This window comes from Coptis chinensis, chromosome 8 (assembly GCF_015680905.1).
Source record: "Coptis chinensis isolate HL-2020 chromosome 8, ASM1568090v1, whole genome shotgun sequence".
NCBI classification, from domain to species: domain Eukaryota; kingdom Viridiplantae; phylum Streptophyta; class Magnoliopsida; order Ranunculales; family Ranunculaceae; genus Coptis; species Coptis chinensis.
In genome coordinates this window covers 4732795-4760208 of record NC_141463.1, presented here as the reverse complement: position 1 = coordinate 4760208, position 27414 = coordinate 4732795, and the positions used below count along the sequence as shown (strand labels likewise).

General features: G+C 36.9%; 2 protein-coding genes and 1 non-coding gene across 3 annotated transcripts in view; 1 reads left to right on the top strand and 2 right to left on the bottom strand.

The window, feature by feature from the left end:
- LOC147479469 (uncharacterized) overlaps positions 1-27414 on the bottom strand; it is a 51042-nt gene that overhangs the window by 10181 nt on the left and 13447 nt on the right. The gene's annotated exons all lie outside the window — the stretch shown is intronic.
- Positions 7496-10694, bottom strand: LOC147479471 (uncharacterized). The gene is made up of 5 exons (XM_086576138.1): positions 10317-10694; positions 9890-10247; positions 9750-9812; positions 9539-9650; positions 7496-8310 (listed from the first exon to the last, which is right to left on the bottom strand). The coding sequence occupies exons 1-5, from the start codon at positions 10692-10694 to the stop codon at positions 7650-7652; spliced, it is 1572 nt and encodes a 523-aa protein (XP_086432264.1). The 3' UTR covers positions 7496-7649.
- LOC147479470 (U6atac minor spliceosomal RNA) lies at positions 26922-27044 on the top strand. Its single transcript, XR_015207149.1, has one exon. It is a non-coding gene; the product is annotated as a U6atac minor spliceosomal RNA (small nuclear RNA).

The window sequence follows — 27414 nt, the reverse complement described above, 5'->3', positions numbered from 1 at the left end:
CTTCTCAACCCGAGTTTCCTTTGTGGGTTTGCAGCACTTGTCCCATGCTATTGTGATCTTCTTCGAGTTTGTTGGATTCCCTCTCGGTCCATAGAAAATTTCTCATAACTGCTTCACACTCCTTAATGAGACTAGTTGGCCAATTGACATATTGTAAAGTGGGATGCTTGACAATATAGATTCAACAAGTACCACCCTCCCTTGGAATGACAACATTTTCCCTTTCCAGCTTGAAATTCTACCTTTTATTTTACCCAACAGTAAACCCACTATCTCTTTCGTTGCTCTCCCTTGTACCAAGAGAACGCCTAAGTACTTTTCAGGCATTGTACCCAGTTGGCCAGTTGCATATCTAGTGGTTGTTGAATTGTAGGAATTTTGGCAAGACTCATACCACCAATAAAGATCTTACTCTTCGCTTTGTTCACCACTTGACCAGACGCTGGTTCATATCTAGCTAGTAACCGAGTAAGATGCCTCACCCCTTTTAAAGTACCTTTGCAAAAAATTATGACCTCATCTACAAATAGTAAATGAGATGGACCTGGAAACCCTTTGACCTCCACCAAAGGTTTAGTTAAACTCTCTGCTCAACACATCTTCTGCCAATGCAAGCAATAGTGGAGACAGGGGGCGGAGACCTCTTCCAACAGAAAAGAACTCGCAAGGGCCACCATTAACAAGGACAGAGATTTTTGCAGAGCTGAGTAGTGCTCTGATCCAATTTATCCACTTACTAGAAAATCCAAAGCTGTTCAGAACATCAAATAAAAAGTCCCAGCTTAGGGTATCATAGGCTTGGGAGATATCAGCCTTGACAGCCACATTACCCCCTTTTCTTTTCATCTTTAGCTCATTGAACATTTTAGAAGACAAACCAATACTTGCTTGAGAATTTCTACCTTGAATAAACCCACTCTGCTCTTTGGAGACTACTTTGTTAATAATCCCATTACCAAACACATTGTAATTCCATGCTTTAAGATCGAACTTAACTTGCTTGAGCTTCAGTGCTACTCTATGAATTGGTGTGCCAATCACTTCCTGTTCCCAACTATGCTTAACCAGAGCTAGGAACCCTTCATGTTTGGACCATACTTTATTGAATCTAAAAGGAACGTTTCTAGGCTTTGGAACAACCATATTAGCTCCCCCAAGAGGGAGCATGATCGCACCCAAGCCAACTTGCAACTCTATACTTCCACCCAGTGTATTTCGACTCCCATGCCGAGTTAAAGAAAGCCATACCCAACTTGCCCAAGACCCTATTGACGCCTTTTGTCGCTTGTTGGTCCGGTATATTTAAGGCCCGAGTAAGGATATTCCCCTTTGCTGTTCACACAGATTTACTGCCTTATAAAATTCCCTCATTGCAATCCTAATAGGTGGTAACCAACCCTTCTTCTCCTCTTGTCGCATTACAATGTTAAAATCACCAATGACCAGCCATGGTTCAATTGGTGGTGATAAACTCTACAATCAGACCAAAGGTTTCTTCTTTCCCTGTGGAGGCAATGAGCATGCACAGCTGTAATGACATTACCCTCAACCTTGACAGAAATTTGCAGATTTGGGACTTCAAGCAAGTCTACTTGAAGTCCTTTTCTCCATAGTATCCATACATTACCCAACTTTTCAACAGAGTCGTTATGGAAAAAATTACAGTCAAAATAAGAATTAGCTAAAGAACTAACTAATACTATATCAGGCTTTATCGTAGGCTCTATACTGCAAACAATATCAGGATTGAAAGCTGTTACTAGATCTCTGCACCTTTCTGCTGCATTCAGTTTCCTAAAACCCCTCATTCCAATAAATGACTTTCATTGGGAGTGTTGGGGACTTGGTAGAAGATTGTTGACCAGAAGCGTACTTCTTGTTCTTCCTCGCCAACCCGTGCAAACGTCTTAGGAGTTCTCAAAACATCATCTTGCACGTCATTTCTAACTAATTTGTGCAAATTTCATCGATGACTTGTTCTGTGTTGGTGAATCGGGAACTCTATCTTCAACAAATGGCAATGGCATCGAATCGGTGGTTCATCTTGATCCAAGTAATTCAAAGTTATTCAAGCAGAGTATGACTTCTTTGGATTTGATGGGCTACTCACTACAATATTTTGGACCAAAGCATCACCAATACTAGTGAATTCTCCATTCCTTTGTAGTGTATCATCTTCAATTGCATGTACTTCATCATACTCAGTTACCAGTTGGGTTTCAGTCACTAGGATTGCCTCCACAGGTGGGATTTGCTCATTTTCTTCTACCATTTGTCGAGGCTCGACATTGGACACCTCAGCTACATTATGCATAACTCCACTAACAGCTTCACCATGCACTTCAGCTTGCTTGCTGGCATCTACTTCATTAGAGACATTCTCTTTGTCTAACTTCAATCAACTTTTTTTGTTCTTCTTTTTCGCTTTTTTTCTTTTGATTTTTAGAAAGGTTTTCTCCTTTGCTTTGTTTGCTCCTCGGTGTTTTCTTCTCTGCGGTGCAAGATCTTGCTTAAAGGAATTTGCATTCTGCCACCAAATGCCCAACTCCTTTACAATGCCTACAGAATTTGGAGGCTTCACTGTTTCCACCTTTTGCCAAAACACTATGGAATGCTTTTTCGACTCTACCCAAATTTTATCCGGAATTGGTTTTGACAAGTTTACATCGATCATTACACTAGCAAAGAAACCTAGGTCTCTTGCTGTTGTAGTCTCATCAACATATAGGGGTCTACCCAAAGCCTTCCCCATTGCCACGAGGTTCTTAACCTCCCAATATTCCAGTCCCAAGCCTGGAAATCTAATCCAAATAGGCGTGTGTGACTCAAGGCTTGCTTCTCGAGAGAAGTTTCGTGACCACTTGCTCAACCTTAGCACTTGCTTTTCTACCAACCATGAACCTTATTCCCAAACTTTTCTGTAATCATCTTCCAATGCAAACCTGAACATGATAAATCCGCAACCTAAAGGTGTAGCTTTTATTGAACCTTTTCATTTCCACAGCTCTTTCAAGCTTGTTCTTAAATTTTCAATCTTTGTGTTGGTCATATCAAGCCTTCCCACTAGAGAAAACTTACAATAATCAAGACCTTTATCGACTTCCTCTTCTAGCAAGCAAATAGTTGGGTATTCACCATGGCATATCATCCAGGGGTAGGGAGATCTGACATCGACATTACGACCAAATTTTTGCTTGGTGACATTGGCGTATGATCTTGTTCACGAAGGTGCCACTTCGACTTCAACTAAATCGACAACTTTCTTTGAGGATTAGCATTAGGATTCCCTCCCAAGAAATCCCATGGAACAAAGGTTAGATTAACAACAATAACGCATACAACATTTGATCTTGAAATTGAGCAAAGAAGTAGTTCTTCCTCTCGATTTTACTGAAAATAAAGTAAAAGTGTTTTTATGGCAAGCAAGAGATAAGGTGTTGATGACCTTAGACTAAGTACCAAATAAGGAACCTAATGGGTAATATCTAAATTATTTCTAATGAGAGAAAGACAGAGCTTCTCTCACTAAGAAACATGACTTTTTCTCTCGGTTATTTCAAATGATCACGTAAAAGCATGGACGGCAGGGATAATCACAAGCCAAAGTGCATACATATATATATATATATATATATATATATATATATATATATATATATATATATATATATATATATATATAGATAAAGCAGATGTGACATCAATGAAATTTTTAAGTGACTTCTACGAGCTAGTTGCAAGCTCGTGGGAAAAAAAAATTACACAACATACCCGAGTTCTCTTTTCTATTGAGCAAACTGGTCTCCAAGCTGTTGGTGACTTAGTCATACCCTCGAAAGCGGTAGGGCTTGGATCATAGTAGCAAAGGTGATGTTATCGGGCATGCATTTCCTCCGCTTCATCTCGACAAACATCTCCTCCATCCTTTGCAACTCCCTACTTGGCCATATGCACCGATGACACAATTGAAAAGGGGGCATCCAAAACTACATCGAGTTCTCCACTTGCCTCAAAATCAAGCTGATATTGTATAGTTTCTCACTTTACTATAAAAAATTAACAAGAGAGCAAGAGGTAACAGCATTAGGTTTTACTCCTTTGTACTTCATCATCCGGAAGTAATATTCCATTTTCACAATGTTGCCTACCCTCCCAAACATCTCAATAAGAATATTGAAAGTTATAGTTGTTAGAGAGCAAAATCTTTTCTTCATAAAATCGATAACTTTCTCCATTTTGTCATGCATGCGTGCTTTCCCATATGATCTGATCAAGATATTAAACGCGTCTTTATGTCCTTGGACTTCCATGAGTTGAAACTTCTCATACCACCTCTCCATCTCCTTGATCTCTCCAACATTCCCATAAGCCCATAAGAAGGAGTTCATTGTGTAAACATCAGGTAGGCATTTATTGTTCTTTGTCATATCATCGAGTAATTTCTCCATTTGTTTAAACATCTCAGCTTTACCATATCCATCAATCAAGGTATTATAGGTCACAATGCTACACTCGATACCCAGATATGACATATCGTCAAAGTACCAGCCAATCGGATCAAAGCGTGAAATTTAGAACAAAGAATTAATGAGGATCGAATATGTGTAAATATCCGACTTTGCAATCGATAATGCAGACTTCATATCATCCACTATACCAAAAGCCTCCCGAAAGTGACCACTTAGACCATAAACACGACAAGGGAAGTGTAAACATCAATAGAAGGCTTGAGCCCTCGCCACCATTTTCTCATAAAGCAAACTTGCATATCCAGGGCTGCTTACATTTCCCAAGCATAACAAAAGTTTTGTGTATGTTTGACATCTTGGTGCGTACCAATCTTGCTTACATAGTAGTTCAAAAATCTAAAAGAGGCAAAACAAATATGAAGAACATGAATAAAGTTAAAAGCTTGGAACGAAATGAGGCTAATATACCTTAAGAGCAGATTCCCATTGATTGTTAGTTATAGCTCCAGTCAAAGCTTCTAAAACCGACTTGGGCCAAAGGCGAGTCGACCTTGCAAAAAGAGCTCTCCTTTCAATACCTTGAACAACAGCTTCAGTTGTTAGAATCCGTGAAAGGGTCTTCTTTGATTGCTTTTTGGATGCTTTCACATAGAAAAAAGTCTTCTTGTTTGTGTGAGGGACGAAGAAGTTGGCAGGGAATGTTGTCAAGGAAGATGGTGAACAAGTGAAGTTAGAACAAAGGAATAATTGGTGCTCCATTAAACTAAACTCTTAAACTAATATGTACGAAGTAATAAGGATGATTCTCAAATTCAGATATATTCGAGCCTCGGTGTGTTCGAAAATGATACATGTGTTTTTCTACGAAACGTCAATTTTAAATGGTACTCGAATTTGAATTGGAATGGTAAACACGTTATATTTGAAAAATAACATATGTCACTAAACTAAGTGGCATACTTCGTGCCATATACCGTTGGAAAGAACTTGAAGTCTAGTTTCTATGTAAACAAACGGATCAAAGTTTTGATTTCTAGAAAAAACGATACATGTATTTTTCTACAAAATGTCAATTTCAAACTTCACACAAAATATGAGATAGAACGAGTCAACACCTCATATTGAAAACTCACATATGCCTTTATACTTAGTGTCATGCATCGTGCTATATACCTTTGGAAAGATTTTGAAGTCTACTTTCTATTTCAAAAAATGGATCAAAATTTTGATTTGGGAAAAAAAAGATACACATGTTTTTCTATAAAGCGTCAATTTTAAACGATACTCAAATTTGAATTAGAACGGTAAACATGTTATATTTGAAAAATAACACATGTCGCTAAACTAAGTGGCATATGTCGTGCCCGTACTCTATACCGTTGGAAAGAGTTTGAAGTCTAGTTTCTATGTAAACAAACGGATCAGAGTTTTGATTTCTAGAAAAAATGATACATGTATTTTTCTACAAAATGTCAATTCAACCTCAAAATACAAATATGAGGTATTTATACTTTTTGTTGCAATTATCTATTCATCTCAGGTTGAATTACATTTTCAACACATTACCTTGAATTGCGACCTACGATCAAGGTGATTAGAAGATTTATTTTATTTTATTTTATTTGAGAGAGATAGAGAGATATTAGGTAATATATATCAGGCACGAACTAATAACCATTGATGTGTTTGTTGAAGAAGTTGGTCTCCAACAATTTTCTTCGACGCACTGATATGTTGTTTATGTACTTTTAGGATGTCATTTCTCTTGGTGAATCTAGTCCTATTTCTATGAAATATTTGGCTTAGTTTGGTTAGTTATTGTATATGTGATAGATCTCCTTGCTCACTCAATGGTATGCATGCCCATTTTTTTTAGAAGGCCAACATATTTGGAATAAAGCTTTATTTGCGATCAGGTAAAGAGTCTGATTCGAACGTAACATACGCGAATATTTATTCATATTAGGTCGAGAGACAATTTCAACATTTTACCTTGAAATGCGACGAAAATCAAGGTGAATGTTTTTTTTTGGGATAACGAGAGAGAGAGAGAGAATGTAATCTTAGGCGTAGTCCAAACCCCTTGATGTGTTCATGAAATTACTCTCCAACAATCTTTTTCTTTGCATATGGCATTTTCAACACATTATCTTGAATTGCGACTATAACCAAACCAAAATGATTGTAAGATTTCAATTTATTTTATTAGACAGAGAGAGAGAGTAATCTTAGGCACGGACTAGATATATATGACAAGATTGTGAACAAAGTAGTAGTCGTAATTATTATTTATTTTTATTTTTTCCAAAATCTTGAGGCGAAAAATGATAATTACAATATAGGATGAGAGAGATATCGTTGAACATTAGATGTAGGAAAAGAAAGAAAAAGTTTAGCTTGATAATCTGTATGAATGCTTGAATATTAATGATAGATCCTGTTATTTCCATTAGATATACTCCCTTAACACTTTTGAACTGAAAATGAAGCAAATGTACACAGCCCATAAATACTATTTTGTATTGAAGCAAATATACTTGAATTAACTAACTTTGCATTTTTCTGTTTCAGATGACACAACTTATCGAAAAGTTGGACAAAATTGATGTGTGCAATATACCTATTGGTCTGTGTGGGGATTTCAATTCCCCACCAGATATTGCCCCAATAGAACTCATTACCGAGAAGATGGTTGCTCGGAATATGCAGAAGATGTGGAATGATCATTATGGTATTGGTGCACTAAAAAGTCTGAAGCTATCTCATGATATACCATTTGTTAGCCTCTTTCTCTCTCTACAAAGCTACTATTACTTATGTATTCTTGTGTATAGATGCCAAAATAGTTTATATTATATCATTATTTTATTTTTCTATTGTACTTTTATTTGATGTCTTTTCTTCTTCTTTTTCTTCTTCATCTTCTTCTTCCTTTTTGATTTTTTGGTACGCCATTAGAAAGCCTTAAAACACATAAGCCTGTTAGGGCCAAGGTTGGTCTTATAGTTTTTTGGGGTGAATTACCCTGATCCAACGAGACAGCTGTAATATTGTTTAGATGTGTCTAAATAGTAAGTATTGTTAGTTGCACCTCGAGGATGCTTTCATACCCCAAATCCCCTGTAGGAAGTCGTTTTTGTACGTTCTTCCGACCAAGGGGGCTTTGAAGCCTATGATTGTCTACAAGGCCACGCGATGATCGAATGGGTAAACAGGATGAGGATCTGCCACCTTTGGATAAATGGAGTGTGTGACAAGCACTGATGGTCTCAGTGCTTCATCATCAGTTGACCAGCATCTTTCAATGCCAGAACCCTCATCAACTACATGATCATTCACAAACCTATCAGTCCCAGCATCAATAGTACAGGAACCCGCAGTATTAACCTCAACTGTTATCTCAGTGACAGCAGGTGCAGAACAGCTTGAATATGCATTTGACATCTGCTGCTCTTTCAAAGACTCAGCCTTGTGAGTTCCATCAAATCTCTTCACAGCAATTTCTACAACTTGAACATTAACATTGCTGGCATCAAGTACCTTAGTTGGCTTCTCGACATTAGTACAGCTACCAACCCTAATATGTTTGCTTGGGACATCTCTCCACTGAGAAGTATGACAGCCATTTTGCACAGGGATTTTCCTGTTCAAGTTCTCAGATTGATTTAACGTACTTGATTTGTCCTCGTGTACCAAACGACCATTGTCAAATATTGAAGGAACAGTCTTTGAGGCTTTAACCGCAGAGGAGCACTTTCCAGGGAAGAATGAGCTTGGTTCTCTCTGACCGCATACATCATGCTCGCCAGATATCACAATGTTGTTCTCGGTTCTTCCAAGGCTGAAATATCAATAGAACAATGTGAAGGGTGCAAATACTGAGTCACTTGGACTACAAAAAATAGCAACACAGACTACAGAGTGATGGGGAGCGGTTTCGCAACTTGAGATAAGATATCAAAACACAATATCGATCCAGTACATCACGAAATGCTTCTTTTTTTCTTAAAACATTTTTATATATTTTTTTTAATGAAAATTATTTTCCTGAACACGCTGCCTTGCTAAGGATGAACAAGGTGGGTGGTAATGACAAGTAGTGTGTCTTAGTGTCCATGCAGAATCCTACAAACCCTAATCTTGGATGTGTTGTAGTTCTTTCTATAATGAATGAAAAATTATATTCTTTCGATAAAAACAAAAAGTCAAAAAACCAATAAAATCAATATAAGACATAAACACCCTTCATGATCTAATAAGATACGAACTCTGTTACGCTGTCTATTAATGTATTTCTTGTGCATAAATTATCAAGGGGCTTCATGGCATATACAACAATAAGATCAGCCAAACAGTTCAATCAAGACAACTATAAACAGTGAGTGGTGCGCAACTTCGCATAGTTGTCCTTTTAAAAATTTGAGTGGTGCAGTGGCAGTGGCAGTGAAAGGCTTGATAATTGTTTCTTGCTTGTTAAGGAACTTCAAAAAGTCAGTATGTTTGCCCTTATTGAGCTTTTTCTGCTTCCACTTTTTTTTAGAATTAATATTCTAAGAGAAAGGATACACAGAGAGGAGGATGGACTACATCAGGATGCTCTAATACATCCTACCTAACTGTGTTGGCACCTATAGGCCTATTATAAGGTGCTGACCTACATGAGAGGACGAGAGGTGAACCAGAGGCTCGACACAAAAAGACCAAAAAGACAAAACGCCCAGAAGCCCCAAGGCTAGAGCACCAATAAAAACTTCTGAAAACAAATAGTATACACTTAAAAGAGATGAATACCACAAAGCATTTCACTTCCACACAGGTACTAACTTGTTTCTTTCCTGAAAATATATCAAAAAGAATTCCAGGCGTAATATATCAACCTTGATCATATTAAAACATTTAAGTCCTAAGTTTCTGTCAAAATTACAGTTCCAGAATTTCATGAGAATTTGGCATTTTGTTTTATTTATCATATTGCATACTGTGAAATATATTATCTCAATCGACTTGAATTTCCAAATATATTCTGGATGAGACTTTATTGACGTTATTGAATATTTCTGAAAACTAACCTTGCCAAAGACTGTTTATCAGTAAGAGGTTCATGAGAAAGTGGATATGCAACGTCAGGTTCTACCGAAATTCCACGAGAGGGAGTCGAGAAATTGCACCAGTTTTTTGTACCTGCATTGAGAGATCAGCCAAACAGTTACAGTAATGAAGGAGATTGTTCCCATTATAATACAAAGTTGACAGCGAGGTACTGTACAGTAACTGTGTTACCTGTCACACCTCCCAACTTCTCATAATTACCATCCACGTAATGATTAGAGCATGTCTGCAGCGCTTAACAGCGATCTCTAGAGCACCATTGTTAATGTTATTGTAGGGTCCCTCCTCTGGTTCTTCAGCTGCTAAAGAACCTAAAGTAGTGCCCCTTTGCTGCAATTCTGTTGAGAGAGAGTATAGTCTCCCTTGCTGTTGCTCCATTTCAGCGGAAGTGATTGGATGCTTCTGCTTAGACGGATCTAATGCATACCTCAAGGCAAGCAACCTTAAATTCTCATCCAGGAAATGAGGGCTTATATCAACACTCTCATTGTTGGACAACATATGTGTCAAACTTGGTCTACCGACTGAGTTTGTTGAAGTGAAGCCCGCCGATGCTTCTGACAAAGGCAAACCTGGTGCAGCAGTTAAAGTTGAAGAATTGAAGGATCTTAGAAGACCGTGATCAAAATGATTGTTGTTTTGAAGGAAAGAGGTTTTTCCATGTGGCGTCTGAGATCAGATGCATCATGCAGAATCGCCGCTTGAGTGACACCAATAAGAAGATTGCTTTCCTTTCACAGTTGAAGCACTAGATAGACGGCTATCACTTGTGAATCCAACACTTGGACTAGGACCAGCCATCTGGTTATTATTAAAGAGGGAATTGCCTCTCTCTGTGCCATAGTAGCAATTATCAGCGGTGTCCTGAACCCTTTTACATCTCTCCGCGTGATTGAAATGACCCAGTATAATGTTGTTAAGTTGTTTTTCCTCTGTTCCATCTTTTCTGTTACTACAATATTCCGAGGGGCCGATGGTACCACTATATACACCATGTGGCGCCCTAAACATAAAAGTCTCACTATAATTGATCCTATTCTTACTAGTCTGAGACAGCACATCCCTTTCAGGTAGGGTACTAAATTGCGGAAGATATGTATGTGATCTCTTAACCATGTCACCCTTCAATTTTTCTACTTTTGCCTAATCTCGAGGGGCAAGATGCGAACGTTGGACTTGCTTTGGATCCCTCTATGAGAAATTGACGTGTTTGAAGGAAGAAGACCCCAAGATTTTGCCTCTAATCCTCCTTTAACATGGGACTTCCCACTGCACAAAAGGAAAAATACAAAATAATCAGGGAAATTTTGTAGAAACAACTTATGAAATAATCAAATCAGAATGTCAACAACTGAAATTCTTCTTCAAGTATTCACCATTATGAAAACGGGTCCTGTAGTAATGGCTTTGGGCTGTTGCTGTACATAACAAATGGCTGTGGCTGCAAAAGTTGATACAACTGAACCTTCCACATTATAACTTTTGCTGGACAAGGTTGCCCAAGTCTCAATTCAATGTTTGATGAAGTATTATCTCTTTTAGACAATAAATCGCCCCTTGGACCCTTACCTCGTTGACATCAGAACTTGTACCAAGAAATCTGAAGTTCCCCAAACTCTGGTTGGCAATTAATGGATCGCCACTTTGCTGAGAACGCCAATGTACTCCGATATGGATTGATATCCACTGTCTTCAGCCTTTCTAAAAGGGAACTTGACAGCACTAAACCACTGGATATTTGACCTTCTTTCACCATGTACATTGTCTGGTTATCTGCTGGAGCCGGCAAGAAAACTTGTGCAGCTCCAGCCAACATTTTGAGACTCATATGGTATATAATAATGAAAGTTACGTGTCTCTCTCTTTCATTATGCAAGTATTGAGAGAGCAGAGAGTCATGCTTATAAGCCAAGGGAAAAGAATATAGATTGAGCGAGACTTAGAAGAGGTAAGGCGAGAATATTTAATCTTGTAAAAATTTTGAAATCTTTTTGAGTGCTCGATCTCCATAGACGTAGGCCAGCATGCCGAAACACGCTAAATTTTAATACTGTGTGTATTACCTACCTCATGTTGTTATTTACAAGTTATGGTTGGGTTTTACCATCTTCAGAGTCTAACACAAACGAGTTCCTGGAATTAGAAATATCCTATACTAAGTTATAACTCAAAATTGGTAGAAATGCCAGTTTTGGGGTTGGATATCTGAACTTAAGAAGTAACCTCTGCCCTCCCGTTTTGTCACTAGAGAACAACATTGCTTGTTCACGTCATATGATTTCAACACTTTGTATTTCTAGGGTCAAAAGGAGGACACAGACTTGGTTTCGGCCATCTACGCCTAAATATAATCCACGCCTATTTATGCCTTAAGTCACGCCACATGTGATGGAGGTGCGTTTGGGTAGACATAGTCCCACATAAGGCCTTGCACCAATATAAGTCACCCTGGGGGCATTCCCACCCTTAGCCAATTGGTTTTGTATTGGATGCTCCAAGCTTATGACATACATACACATTTTGCGAACACCGCGATTGGGAGAGAATGGATATCGAACACACTTCTCCATCACAAGTGCCATTGTTACTTTATTACTCATTCAACATAATCCGTGTTCTCATTGGGTTCAACGTAGTAAAAGATATGATGTGGTTATATGCATACACCGATTTTCAAAGCTCAGCATCAAATATTTAGCGGATCGAAATTATATCTGCTAAAATTGCATTAATTCATCTTCACTTTGTAGACATGTAATTTGCAGACATAATCACCAATATATTGGCAATAGATGCCGAGATTTCTGTGTCAAAATTTCAATTGGTCGACTGCTCAGCTTACTTCATAAAACTCATTGAATACTGATGTATAATATCTGCTCTTTCAAGTTGTTTACCAAGTGATGTATAATAGAAATTATTTAAAACGAAGCACATGAGGAAACGCACCTTAAAAACAGGTCCGAACCCACCCCGTCCGAGTTGATTCAACTCAGAGAAAAAGTTGGTAGCAATTTGCAAAGTTTGAAACTTGAAAAACAAATCCTGTGTTGAGAATCCTTCCTCTTCCTCTTCACCTTTAACAGCACCTTCATTTACTTTTCTCTTCAGTTTCAAGCATCCATATAAACTAGGCAGAAAACCCATGAACTAACGATCAAGAATCTTGAGAAACAAGAAAGAAGGGAAAAAGTTTGTTATGTCCCCAGGCCCCATCAGTCTTTATTTTATGAGTATTAAATGAAAGGATGAAATTTCGGGTTAGTTTCTTCGATTAGCCCAATTCAACCTCGATAGAGAATTTCGGCGTAATAGAGAATCATACAATTGCCCTGTAAGGAAAGTACGAAACTGCCCACACTCAAAAGAATCTCCCACCCCAGTCTACTACATTTTGCTACTTCAGTCACATGAGAGATGATCTACATAATTAGCTTTAAATATGGGTTTAAAAGTTATGTTTTAAGCGGATTTAAGATTAGGCATATTTTATTAATGGAGCTTTTTGATTTGTTCAAAAATTGATTCAAATGGATTGATGAATAGCGAGCGAAAAACATAACAAATGAATTTTCAATGAGGGAGCTTTCATAATTGAGTTGAGGTTTTCTTTCTTCAATGAATAAGGGTACCTTCGGGTTTTTACATTTGCATGTTTTCCAAAATAACGTGGGGCTTTTACGTGGATCAATGGAAGCTAGTTGTCCCGTCTGACAGAATTTCTCTGTCAACGCATTTAACCAACTAAAAAATATAAGAAAGAGTCAATTACGGCGTGTTTAGGTTTGACCAAGTGAAATGCCATGCACCGTACACGCTGACCCACTCTTTGCATTTGCATGGATCATGGATTCATGGGTGCCCGTAGGGGGTGTTCATTCGGGTCGGATCGGATGGGCCACCCGCCACCAAGGGAATGCTTATGTCAATAGATCATAGACCAAAACTTGATTATGAATATGAACTTCTAAACTTAAACCACTCTTTATTCTTCCCTTCAAAAAGCAACACACGAGATCAATAATAAGCACATAAAAGTATAGTTTTGAACCCTTAATAGTATTTTATTTAAAATTTAATTATGTTTTATAATAAATAAAGTTAGTAATATTTCACGTGTTTTTGATATTTAGTCTTCAAGATGTTTATGTTTTAAAGGCGTTATTTTAAATGGAAAAGCGAGTCAAGATGATTCTTTGAGAAAGTTCTAAGTTTAAAGCACAAAGAATCATTAAGAAAAGTCTTTTTCAAGACACTCAAATTTGGGAAGTCAAAATCAATTCAGGTAAAAAAAGAATGGAAAAGTCAATAGAAGTTCAAATGGCGTATCTTTGGACTTGCGACTCAGAATTGAGCCTATTTTATGTCAAAACGACTAGCTCGGAATAAGTTTTCTAATGGACCCGACCTTACCCCAATTTGTAAAAAATGGGCCGAAAATGGTACTGAAATAATTTCTAACAGTTGTGGCCTCTTTAGACTTAACCTAATGGACTTTGGGCTCATATTAGAGGCCCAAAGTCCTCCTTTTTGGCCTATGCACGAAAATGTAACCCTAACCCTCTCCTATATAAAGAGGGTTAAAGCTAAACTTATTACCTCCTTCCTCCCCTTAGTCTCTAATTAGTTTAGGGTTAGAATAATTTAGTTTAGTGTAGTTGTAGTTTAGTTTAGGGTTAGAATAATTTAGTTTAGTTTGTAGCCTCCATTAGAAACCTTTCAATAAAAGCTTGTTTATTCAATTCTTCTTTATTTTAATGTCTTTATCTTGTTGTTTTAGTCTAGAATATCTAATGAAGTCATGTAAGAATGATTAATCATTAGTTTAGTATTGCATGTTTTGTATCAAGAACGTCAAGTTCTTCGTTATGAGTAACTAGAGATAGAACTCATAACGGAGAACTAGAGTATAGAGCCACAACCAAAGAGATTTGTGGTGAGAAATTTAAATTCTCATGCTAGTGAAGCCTTGATCAGAGAGGATTTGGTGTTCCCCAGACTAAGGATCAATAGGCAATTCGATAATCAACCTAATCGAATTGGCGTGGTGGATTAAGTCTTCTCTAATTATCTTTCTCATATTTAAATCTATTGTTTTGTATCTTTTATCTACTATTTTTCATATCATTATTACTCTCTCATTATCGTTAGTTAATAGTCTAGATTAATTACAAGTCTGAACAAGCAAGAGTGGAGAACACGTTACTCCTCTTCATCACACATGATATTTGAAAGTATTATTATAGATTGATATGCATGATTTAGTATTGTTTTTAAACTACTGTTTTACATCTATTAAATTGTAGTTATCAATCAACATATCAATTTGCTTAACACTTTATTATGAATACACATGGCCAAGCTAAATGACATTACTTTCCTTCTAAATACACTTTGAAATGTATGGATTCTCGTAAAAGTCCACTTTGAAAAAAATACTATCAACTAAGATTTTGCATATTTTCAAGAAAGTAATTTTTGGGCTTAATTTGCCAAATTAAGATAAAGGAGAATAACCAATAGTACATAAAAATGACAAAATAAGACACAAATCAAAGATAGCAGCAAAAACAAGATTTTCTACTGATGATAACTTGTTATAATAAAGGGTTAACTAGTATTATCCCCCCACTAGATGAGCCAATTAAGATCCCCCCCACCCCCCAGATGAGCCAATTAGGGTCTCTTCTCCAAGTACACAAAAAAAAAAAATCAACTTGGGTTCATTACACCATAATAGCATTTTTGTGACGCCATTTTGGCGTCACAAATATAGTGTCACAATTTGGCGTTTTTTTTTGTGACGCTATTTTGGCGTTTCAAATTTGTGACTTTGTGATGGCATTTTGGCGTCATTATTTTTTGTGACATTATTTTGGCGTCACAAATAATTGACACAACATTTTGGCGTCACTAATCTGATTTTAGATTTTTAAAAAATAATAATAATTATTTACTATTCATACATATACCCATTTGTTATTCATACGTATACCCCTGTAGAACTGGCCAAGACAACAAATTTAAAAACAAAATTGATCCATAAAATGCAGAAGTACACCATAATTCCCATTCAAAAATATAGCATTCATTCTATCACTGTTAAAGTTCTTTAGTCACTAGTAAACACTAAATACTTACATTTTCCAAAATAAAAGTACAATACAAAAAATACATTATATTGAGCTTACAACTAGCTAGAAAGAAAATTTTGTTAGAAAATTTCCAAGTTGTTGCAGTATAAAGCACCTCCATTCTTCAAGGCAACAAAAAAATGTCATATACGTTGCCTGTTTCATTTAACAATAGAGTTTAGATAGACTCACTACTAAAAAAAAAACCCCTTTTATATCGGCTAAAAAACGATATGAAAGACTTATCATATCAGTTTTTCAGTCAACTTCAAACAGATATAAGTACCCACGATATAAAATATGACTAAAACAGATAAACTAGCAAGCTATCTATATAACAAAGAAGGGAAGAGCTAGTGTGACAACAAATTCCACCTCATAAGGTGATATTTGGTCGTGCCACCCTCTCACCATAGCCACTAGATTGTTTTCCTGGGGTGAGTTAACATGTTTTTTGGGGTGAGTTTAAAAAAATTTCTCACCTCACCCACTCCACACAAAAAAAGTATGGACTATTTTTAGCTAAACTTTTATAGGTTGTTGGGCTCTGGAAAAGGGGAGGAGGCGTCGGGGCGCCAAAGCGCACAGATCCGTGGTCGCATCGGGGTATGGGGATGTGCATCTGGGGCGCGCGTATCTGTGTTGTACAAGGGGGGCGGATGCGCGTCGGGGCGCCGAAAGTGCGCATATCTGTGTCGTACAGGGAGCGGATGCGCGACGGAGTGCCAAAGGCGCGCGTATCTGTGCCGTATGGCACGGGCAAATACTAGTATAACTACAAAATTAAAAGGCAGGTGAATTAAATAGTTAGTGACACAACGTGAAAAAACATAATTAACTATTTGGAGAAACTGTTCATAAATGCATAAAAATAGATAAAATAAATAAGTAGCAAAAAATAACAATATTTAAAAAAGTTGACTGATTTTATGCATTGTTACCTAAGGTTCTAGCTATGTCAATAATGGTACTTAATAAAAAAAGAACATGTGAAATTAGATCTAAGTAGATGTAACGCCCCAAATCCCAAACAAATATATACTTAAGATATGTGACTTTTTTTGGAAATTTTTTGGCAAAGTCTCTTCTGTATTATCGACATTTCATAAATATAAAATCTGCCATAACTTGAAAATTTAATAAGAATACATCCCAACCAAATATAAAATCTCATACCTCGGTCATAAACCCAACTACTAAATGATATACCGATTCGTAGAACCAGCTACTTAACCATCTCGACCAATGTCAGTTAAGTCAAGTAACCAATCTTCAAATAAGAAGAGAACTACAAATATACAAACAACTTCCCAAGAACCCAAATACACGTCTTAAATTTTCTCTTCAATTTTCATATGTAAGAGAATATAGGACTAACAATAAGTAGTCTTGGAATCAGACACCAATGAAGATACTCCAACTTAATGTAAAAAGACATGCAACATAGGAGCATATATAACAAAGACTTGCCTCTTTTGATGCTTAGTAAAGAGTATGTGTCTCCGTTCACTTTTCTGAAGCTCCATAAACTCTGCTTGGCTTACATGGCGTTCAGCTCCTATGCCCATTGGAGAAATAAGTCCACCCGTGCTCATAAATCCGTTACAAGAAATCAAGAATATTTCAAATTCATATGCATCTAGCTTATTTAGTCGTATTTGCTCAACAATAAATAGTTGTGCAACAACCCATGCGAGCTTAAGGATTTCCCTAAACAAAATATTTTATTAATTACCTCCAAGAAAAATAACTAATCGAAAACAGTTCAATGGTTAAAATTTGGACATTAAAATAAATAGTACGATCCACTAGCCCATTACTACTTGCTTGCAAAAGATGAAATCTTAAGTTAAGAAGGTTTACCCCTTTGGCGAATTCCACCACCATGCGACTTCCATCAAATTGCCGACCATTTAAGCTATATCTTGCATCATTAGCATCGTGCGGATCACTAAATTCCTGTACAGAAAAGGTAAGAACAAAGAGAAACATAGGAGAAGAAGCTTATAGTTGCGTAATGTTCTGCTTAGAGATGCTTGAAACACAACTAAGAGAGAGAGAGAGAGAGAGAGAGAGACCAAAAACACTTACAATAAAGGTGAAATCGTGCTTCAGATCCACATCGCGTACTCTGCAGAAACGGTTGCCAAAAACAGTAAGGCCATCATGACTTAAGTACCAAAGGCTTTTGATACTTAGCCCTTCACAAAAGAACTAAACACCAAGGGCACCAAGAATGAATGACACCGGCCAAGAAGAATATGCACTCCAGCGGTGTCCATGGCAGCTAAAGTAGACACTAGCAAAGATCAGCAAAGAAGAAGACTCCAAAGATGTGGCAAGCGAGGCACCAAAGAATGACACCACCCGGTGATGGCGGGCACTAGCAGGTTCATGGCAGCAGCAACAACACCGATGCTTGAGGCACCGGCGGGGTTCATGGCAAGAATGGGCACCAATGCGACACCAAAGACCGGCCAGCACCGGCAACAACAACACCCAGCAGCATCAGCAGACACCACCACCTGCACACACTCACACACACACACACACACATACACACCAGCTAGCAGTACACTCACATTACCACATGCACACACTCGCATCACCACCTGCACACACTCATGCACTAGCTAGCAGTCCAGTACCACCACAAAATGAGAAAGAAGTTTATGCAAGTAAACGGAAAATCCAATCGACCACTTAAATAAAAAATGATAACACGAACCAATTAATGGTAAACAAGTTGATAACTAAACAACTTATAAATGACAAGGGAAACATTCATCTCAAGTAGCAATGGCAAAGATACGTATAATGTTTTTCTAAAAGAAAAAAATCATTCAAAGAGCATATAACTAAGATCTTTATTGCATCTAATAAACAATCTCGCCAAGAAATCAACACACATCTATTGTTAACTCACCTAAGATCCACCAGCGCTTTCCTCACCAGCCGAATCCCAATGTGTTCTTAAGAACTTTAGGCGCAAAACTACCATTGTACTTCCAAACCAACAAGGCGCGAGAGCATGCACCACTAAATTCTCGGAGTAGAAAGCAAAAAAAAAAGTAGTGAAGTTACAAAATTAGATGGTTTTATTCCCTCGTTGCATTTCGACTTGACAAATAAAAATTGCAAACATACCATTTAAGTCGAGAAATGCATCAGCATCAGTTACCTGTTCTCTAGGCGTTTGAACTATAAACCAACAACAAAATTCAACATATTAACCAAAATAAAATGACATAAGGACGCCACCCCCATCAAACAGAGCCCACACTTCCTCTTCTCATTCTTTTATAGACATTTTCTGCTTGGATGAGAGTCATTTGTGATTTCCAAATCCTCTCACTTACATATTCAGTGAAATGATGTTCCAAATCAGATTTACCTCGCACTTGATGTAGATGACATAATTCTATTATATAAACAATGCCAATATGATTAAATCTTGCCGATGTTGTGTGAAACTCGAAACTGACATGAAATTACAAACCCCAAAATCAATTTGAGAGAACCAGCAACTAAAGATTCCAACTTTTGAAGGAAAATAAGTAATAAAAAGTGGCTGGTTACAACATTGATATGAACACACATTGAAACAAAGGATATCAAAACTAACTATAATTCTCAATCGAACAATACTAGACAATATCAATAACTTGTAATCTATCACTGTAAAGAAAAACACAAGCTTAATATTTATACAGTAAACAAACTATACAAAAACCAAAACAGAATAAAGGAAACTAGACATCATATTATAATAATAAAGAAACATACTTTAAGTGGAAAACTAATGTTAGAAGTTCAAAAAACATACCTTAAAGCAACTAAAATTCAAAAAAAAAATAAAGGCTTTGGGTCAAAGATCATTCGATGATTTACAGGCATATTCTTATTTACAACCATATAATTATTGTTTGGTTTACGACACAAGTATGTTGAGGCTCTCGACTCATTATGTAATTGGCACTAGTTCGAGTGAGCTAGATAGTATCCGAGCTAGACTGAGCTCGAGTATCTTAGTTAGCCTACTGTTGTAGGATGGTAGTTCGATGAGTTTCAATATTTTTCGTGTTCGAAAGTGTTCGGACTTGTTTTAGATGTATAGGATTTAAAATATGTTCATACTCTGCGCATATCATAACACAGTCGAGTTGAGTTTGAGCGAGCTAACAAAAGGGCCAAGCTTGAGCAGCTCTACTAATTTACCATCCCTACCTTTAAATGAGCTGAGTAATCTCCACCTAATTAATGTAGATTATTACAGAATACAGAGCAATCTCCACCTAATATAGACATTTAAGTTGCAGTTCAAATAGTTACATTTTTTCATAATATCTACATGTGCACTAGCTTGAAAATTGTATAATCGATCCGAAATTGGATATATGATTTGCAGCTCTAGGTTCAAGCAAAGTGATTATATAGTTCAGAAATATTCCCAAATATTTAGTATAAAACTCTTCAATAAAAGTACATAACATTAAAAAAAATTCAGAACTATACAAAATCCAATTCCACTTGTGGTGCCAAACCCACAGTGAAGTAAAACCCCTAATTCAGTGAATTTCATAACCCCAAATCAATTTATAAAAATAACTCTACAATTCAAAAAATACAAAGAACATTACTTGTTTTTCGATTTCGTTTGCCATTTCTTGAGCTTACTTGAAAACCCCAACAATTGATTGAAGAAATTTGGGGGAAATTGAAGAAATAATTACCTTCAGATGGACTTAGCAATTCGTTTGGCAGGACTTGAACTCTTGTTGTCCATGATCCACAACGAAACCCACCTGAAAAATTGAGAGGGCTACAATGAGTGGGAAGATCGTTGAACGCTTGAGAGCAAATAATAGAAGCTTAGCTTCAAACTGATGAATATGAGTTTGAACTTTTCATGTTCGCACAATCAATTTTCCATTCTTCTACTAAAAACCCTAGGGCTTATTTGAGAAGTCAAGTACAGAGAGAGAGTTGAGATCGAGAAGAAACCGAAATCTTTAGGGTGTGATGCCTCACGTGCGAACACGTGTGCTAGTTTTAATTTTTTTATTAGCTAAAATATTTATACCTTTGACACCTATATGCCATCACTATTTTTTTCAGTATTGGGTGATCTTGGACACACCCATAAAAATACTCTCGTACCCCAACTTTGAAATAAATAAATAAAATTATTTAAGACACATTTAGATTTCTAAATTATCATTTCTTTTATTAAGTATATCCAAGCAAGTGTTTATCCTTCCATCAAATACAAACCCTTCGCACTTATTTTTCTTTTTTTTTTCTCACTTTTTTTCGCCCTTACGAAAAGGAATTAGAAAGGGTAAAATTGTAGAATTTGGGAAAACAAAGAACTCTTCCTCATCTTTTACTTATCAGCCATTAATGCATTTTTTTCCTTTCTCATTTTTGCTTGAGAAATTTCTAATTGGATATATTTATACTAAACTCCTTTAACCCTTCTACAATTATAAAGAATAAGTAATTGCAATAATAAAAAAATCCAAATTGAAGCAATTTCTATAAAAGAAAAAGACAATTTGTTTTTTGGCATTCTTTTACCTTTATTAGAAGTTCTATTATAGTGCAGTGTACTTTTATTTGTTGTTTCTTTTTAGAATAATTTTTTTTGTTTTTTCTCTTTCTTTACCTCTATTGGAAATAAGCCAAATTAATTTGGGAGATATTAAATGGATTGAAGCGGTTATTGGGGTATGGCAAAAACTTAGTTAGTCATGGGGTACGGGAGTATTTTTATGGGTGTATCCAAAATCACCCTCAGTATTTTCTTGAAAAAAAAAAAAAAAACAACTTTTTGATTTATTGTGATGCTAAAAACCGAATACTGACGCCTAATTGGCGTCACAAAATTTCTGACGCCATTTTAAAAAACTGCCACGTGGATATTAATAACGGAGCCGATAGTCTAAATCCGTTTCTCAATATTTAGTCAATGGGTTTAACTTTTATTGTTTACAAGCCACTGGGCCCACCATAAAACAAATGTTTTGAGAGGAAAAGTTCTTCTAGAAGGAAACAAACTGGTGTGCAGGGTCGAAATTTGCAAGGTTTTCTGAAGCAAGGAAAAGTTATCAAGGTTTTATTTCCACCATCTGATCCAATCTTACGGTTCATATTTAAGTCTAACCAAGATATTATGTTACAAAGTGAGAGTTGACTAAAGTCTATCTTCTCCAACACACCCACCTTCTCTTGTACTTTCCATTCTATCTTCTAATTTTTTTCAATACAAAGTGGGGGTACTTTGACAAAATGAAAATTCTTCTCTAGATTTCTCCACCTAAAGCACCAAACTTTTTAACTGATAATTTGTCTTTGTGTTGTAAAGCTTGAAAAATGTCATTAATGGCTGCTATTAAATAAATCAACTAGTGGTGAGTGTTAAAGAGAATGATGTTCCGTCGAAATCAGATGGTTCTCCGTCGTTGTCGTTTTCTGTTGGATATTTATTTCTTTAAAATAATACCACCAGTATTACAAACCGAGTCATTTTGTTTCAAAATATCGAAATATCTTATGAAATTCTGGTGTTTTTGTTCGAAATCGTGAATTATGGTGTTATTTGTTTCGTTTTGTTTTTAGTTTGGTCAGACCGTCAGAGTAAGGGGCTATTTGTTTTTTTGGGTTAAGTTATAAGAGGTCTTATAATACACTACGTTATAAGAGGGTCTTATAAGATTTGTCTTTATAAAGTGGTTTGTTTTTAATTTTAAGTTCCTCTTATAAAGACTTTTAAAAATAAAAACAAACGCATTTACATCTTATAGATGGTTATTTGACAAATATAACCCTACTTTACATCACATTTAACTTGAATATATTAATTTGAAATAAACGATAGTTTAATTTTCGGTTCAAATCAATTTTGATAATTAGAATATCGATTTTAGGAAACTACCTTAATTGGCGGTGGTAGTGGTAGTGGCCTTAATAAAGATTGGTGGTAGTAGTGGAAGCGATGATATTGGTTTTAATAGCACGGTGATGGTTGTGGTAGTAGAAGTGGTGGATGTCTTAATAACACGGTGGTAGTGGTGGTGATAGTCTTAATAGTATGGTGCTGGTGGTAGTGGAGGTGATGATATTGGTCTTAATAGTACGGTGGTAGTGGTGGTGGTGGTGATAGTCTTAATAATACGATGATAGTGGTGGTGGAGATAATGATGGTGGTGGTGATGGTGGTGGTAGTGGTGGTGGTAGTGGTGGTGGTGATGGTGGTGGTAGTCGGTGGTGGCTAGGATAATGGAGTTATTTGGAAAATAAGATAATGAAAAGGGAAGAAGAGAGAAATGAGGCTAGGGGTATATGGGCGGGGGTGTTTGAGTCATTTTTCAAGTTATAAGACTTATAGAATTGAAGTAGATCTAATTTTGGTACTTATAGAATTGGAGCCTCTTATAAGACATTTATAGTAGAATGCCTCTTATAAGAAAAAAAACAAACCAAAAATGCCCAAAATCACTGGGCCACATCTTATAAGAGGTTATAAGACATCAAGGTCTTATAAGAGGCTTAAAAAACAAATGGCCCCTAACAAGATTTCATTTAACAAAGATAGTTTGACTTTTGGGTGCGTAAACGGGATGAATTTTGGGTCCGCGAATTATTGACACGTGGATGTTTTTTTTTTCGGGTCGGAAGCAAACTAAGCGTTGGCAAAATTGCAAAGAAAAATGAATCCCGAATCTTTGCAAATTGTAATCGGCAATCCTTGGTGAAATCTTGAAATGCAAAGCACCCGACCCACCGAATTAACCGACCCACTCTAAAATGATTGCAATGTATGGGTTGGGTTTGGGCCCTTGGCCTTGTTTGATGATCAAGTATCACATGAAAACAGAGTTTGTGGAGGCCTTAGTTGTAGGCGGGGAATCGGGTCGGATAGACCCGAATTCGATTCCCGACACCGAATACATCGATTCTCGAGTCGATTTTTATATCCGTTACGTATTCGGGTTGGATTTGGATTCGGGTTTGGGTTTGGATTCAGATATAATTTTTGGGTTTTTTTTGGATTTCTAGTGTTATCCGATCGGGTTAATCGGGTTCGGGTCGGGTTTGGATATTCAATTTCGGTTTTAATCGAGTTCGAATTCAGATATTGTGAAACTATTCGGATTCAGCCATATCCTACCTGAACCCGACCCGATCCCTACTCTACCTAGTTGTTGACTTAAAGGTGTATATATATCCATAAGAATTTTGTTCCTACACCGTATTGGATCACCGATCCTAACAAGAGAACAAAAGTGTGATTCAATTTGGCCCCCCACTACAACTTTGGAGTGAAGACTTATAAGAAGACATAACCACATCCAAACCCGCCAGCGAGCATGTCAGCCTGATATTTATGTTGGTAGATTTCACTAGAAAGTCACACCTCAATCTAATTACTTTCTATCCCAAATGATTTCAACTTTGAGCTCACATCAAGGAAATCACCCACCCAAGACTTTGATAGTTATCACAACAAACTCAACATAGCAAAACCACTAATATATCATCATAATTCATAGCAATAATAAGTATGGAAGTAAATAATGAAAAGAGACACAAAGATTTAAGGTGGTTCGGTAAATGTTATCCACATCCACACAAGAGTCGAGTTTCCTTTATAGTAAAGATTGGAGAGTTTACCAGAAATAACAAGAATCAAGAACAAGAGGCCTCACTCAAACCTTAACTCAATAGAACTCCCACAATACCTAAGAAATGAATCTCTCAAAGTTGTCTCATTTCCTTTATATAGGTACATATAGAAAAAAGTGAGAAAATGGGCTTTGGGCCGAAATATCGGAAATTAGTGAAAATTTCGGAAGGCATGAGCGCGGGTTGCGGCTTGGCCAAGGCTAATCCAAGCGCGGGTCGCGACCAACTCCAGTAACTTTCTCATAGCATGAGCGCAGGTTGCGCCTCAGCCAAGGCTAATCTGAGCGCAGGTCGCGCCCCCTTCTCCAAGCTGAAAACTCGTGAACGCGGCATATGGACACCGGAGCAAAGCTCGACGGTTCTACAAACTTAACAATCTCTCACTTGTAACCTTCGAGATTCTACAAGCACATCACATCTCAATTGTAACAACTCAATCCAAATCCAATTTACTAATGAAACACTCGGCTCATCCATCATAGTCTTCAAGCAAGAAGACTCACCGAAGTTGAACACAACTTCAACTTCTCAGTAGGCACGGTCTTGGTCAACATATCCGCCGGATTCTCACTCTCTTGGATCTTCTCAAGTGCCAAAACCTCATCTTCCAACAAAGATCGGATAAAATGATACCGGAGACCAATGTGCTTAGTCCTAGAATGAAAGACGGAATTCTTAGCAAGATGTATAGCACTCTGACTGTCACTGTGTAACACACTTCTCTCTTGCTTCATCCCAAGCTCTTCCATCAATCTCTATAGCCAAATCATCTTTTTGCTTGCCTCTGTAACGGCCACATACTCTGTGGTAGACAAAACAACGATCTTCTGTAACTGAGAAATCCAACTCACTCTAGTAGCATATACTGTAAAGACATAACCAGTAGTGCTTCTTCTGCGATCTACCTCACTTGCAAAGTCGGCATCCACATATCTTTGCAAGTTCACAACACCCCCTCCATAATATAGGCATTTCTCAATAGTACCTCTCAGATATCTCAATATCCACTTCACGGCTTCTCAATGTTGCTTGCCAGGATTAGATATAAATCGACTGACAGCTCCTACTGCTTGGGCTATATCCGGACGCGTGCAAACCATGATATATATAAAACTTCTAATGGCAGAGGCGTATAGTACCTTAGCCATGAAGTTTCTTTCCTCAACAGTCTTGGGAGAATGTTTCTTGGACAACTTAAAATGGATTGTCAAAGGTGTGCAAACTGTGACTGAGACCACTCCTTATACCTAAGAGAGCATCTTTGACGTCCTAAATCAAGTAAAACAATCCATGAACCTGTGACTGAGAATCCCTTCCTCAGATCATATACCCCAGAAAGTCGTGAAGGGAATAAAGTCATGAGAGGTAGCCTAGAGGAAGAGGAAGCATTGATTTGATAAAAATCACCGACCGACTCTGGACAGACCCAAGTCAGGGCACAAGAGTAGTACTGTAGTTTTATAAATAAAGAATAGGTTTCCATGTGGCAACGGTTTGTTGGTCAGCCCAAGTTGACATTTGTCCTTGTGGTGTAATTCATTTTAGGAGAGGATTTTAAGCCAAACTAAGCTGGGGCAGTGTTCTTTAGCCCGACTCTATGTAAATTATGCACTTTTGTCAAAACGAGAACTAGCGATCAATAAATTGAGAGGGAAGTTTTGGTGAACACACTCCCCCTAAAGTGGAGATTGCGCTCACCCAATAATAAATAAAAAATTCATTCACATGTCTAACATGAATAACTCATTCAAAATTCTTGGCCTACGGAAAATCATATATTGTAACTTTGAAATCAACTTTTGGGCAGTGTTATCACGACAATATGGATGGAGCACACAAGGTGCAAAGGCTGCAATCGCCATGCAGCACATGGAGCGCCTCTTACTATGCGTGGCACAAACCTAATCATACAAATTCACATTGCCTGATAGAAAACTAAATATAGCAACTGTTTTTTTTTATTGCTCGGTATAACCATAAGGATTTTATTAATCGAGTAATTGTGTGATACAAGTGTCACGCTACATAAAAAAAAATCCATTAACTTAGCGGACTTGACAATTATAAAATTTACCAAAACGAGTTAAAAATTAAGCAACAACAAAAATTCCCAAATTATTAGTGATGAACTGATGATACGTCAGTATACAGGCATGAAAATCATAGTTATAACAAAATAATTTGGCATTATTTAGTTTAAAGCAAGAGTAAAGCAATACCAAGGATTTGAGGAATTTAGGAAGGAGAACAGATATTAAAACAGACTAGAAACACAGCAGACGAATAAGCACAATTTACTTTTCAGAATAAGCATAAATGAAGACACAACAATACGGTGAAGAATTTGTAAATAAATCTTTGACAGCATACCAAACAGAGAAATTGATGTATTATTATTTGCGAAAGCAAGAACAATGAAGAACACCAGTGTAAGTTAAACAAAATAACACATAAAAACTAGGTTTCAATCTTAGAACTAGAAGAATAATTCTTCTCAAAATAATAACTAATAAGAATTATTGTGTTTGTAGAAAGGAGAGACAGTTGGCATCTCCCCTGACAGGGACGAGAACAGCCTTTGGGCATACTTGTTACCACACAGGGTTAAGGCTACCCACTTCGGTAGATCTTACCAATTTTTTTGAAAAAAACATATAATAATAATGAAGGCTTACACGCCTTTAAATAATAGCTGAACGCCTACGTCTAATTGGAAATCACATAACTTATTTCTGGATTCCGCCACTAGTCCTAATTAAAAAAATTTTAGTCCTAATTTAACTTGAAAAACATAAAAATGAAGAAGCTTATTACTAATTTAACACCAAAAAAAATAACATGGTAGTTCAATATTTATGCTCCTGCATCAAAAATAGTATCAAGGATTTGAGGATATAATTTCAAGATGGCTTTTCCTCCCTTATGCCAAGTAGAAGTCAGCCCCCTCTGTCGAGTGGATTAGTTTAAACAAACCTTGATAATTTTACTTTTCATTTTAAGATATAAAAGGTCGG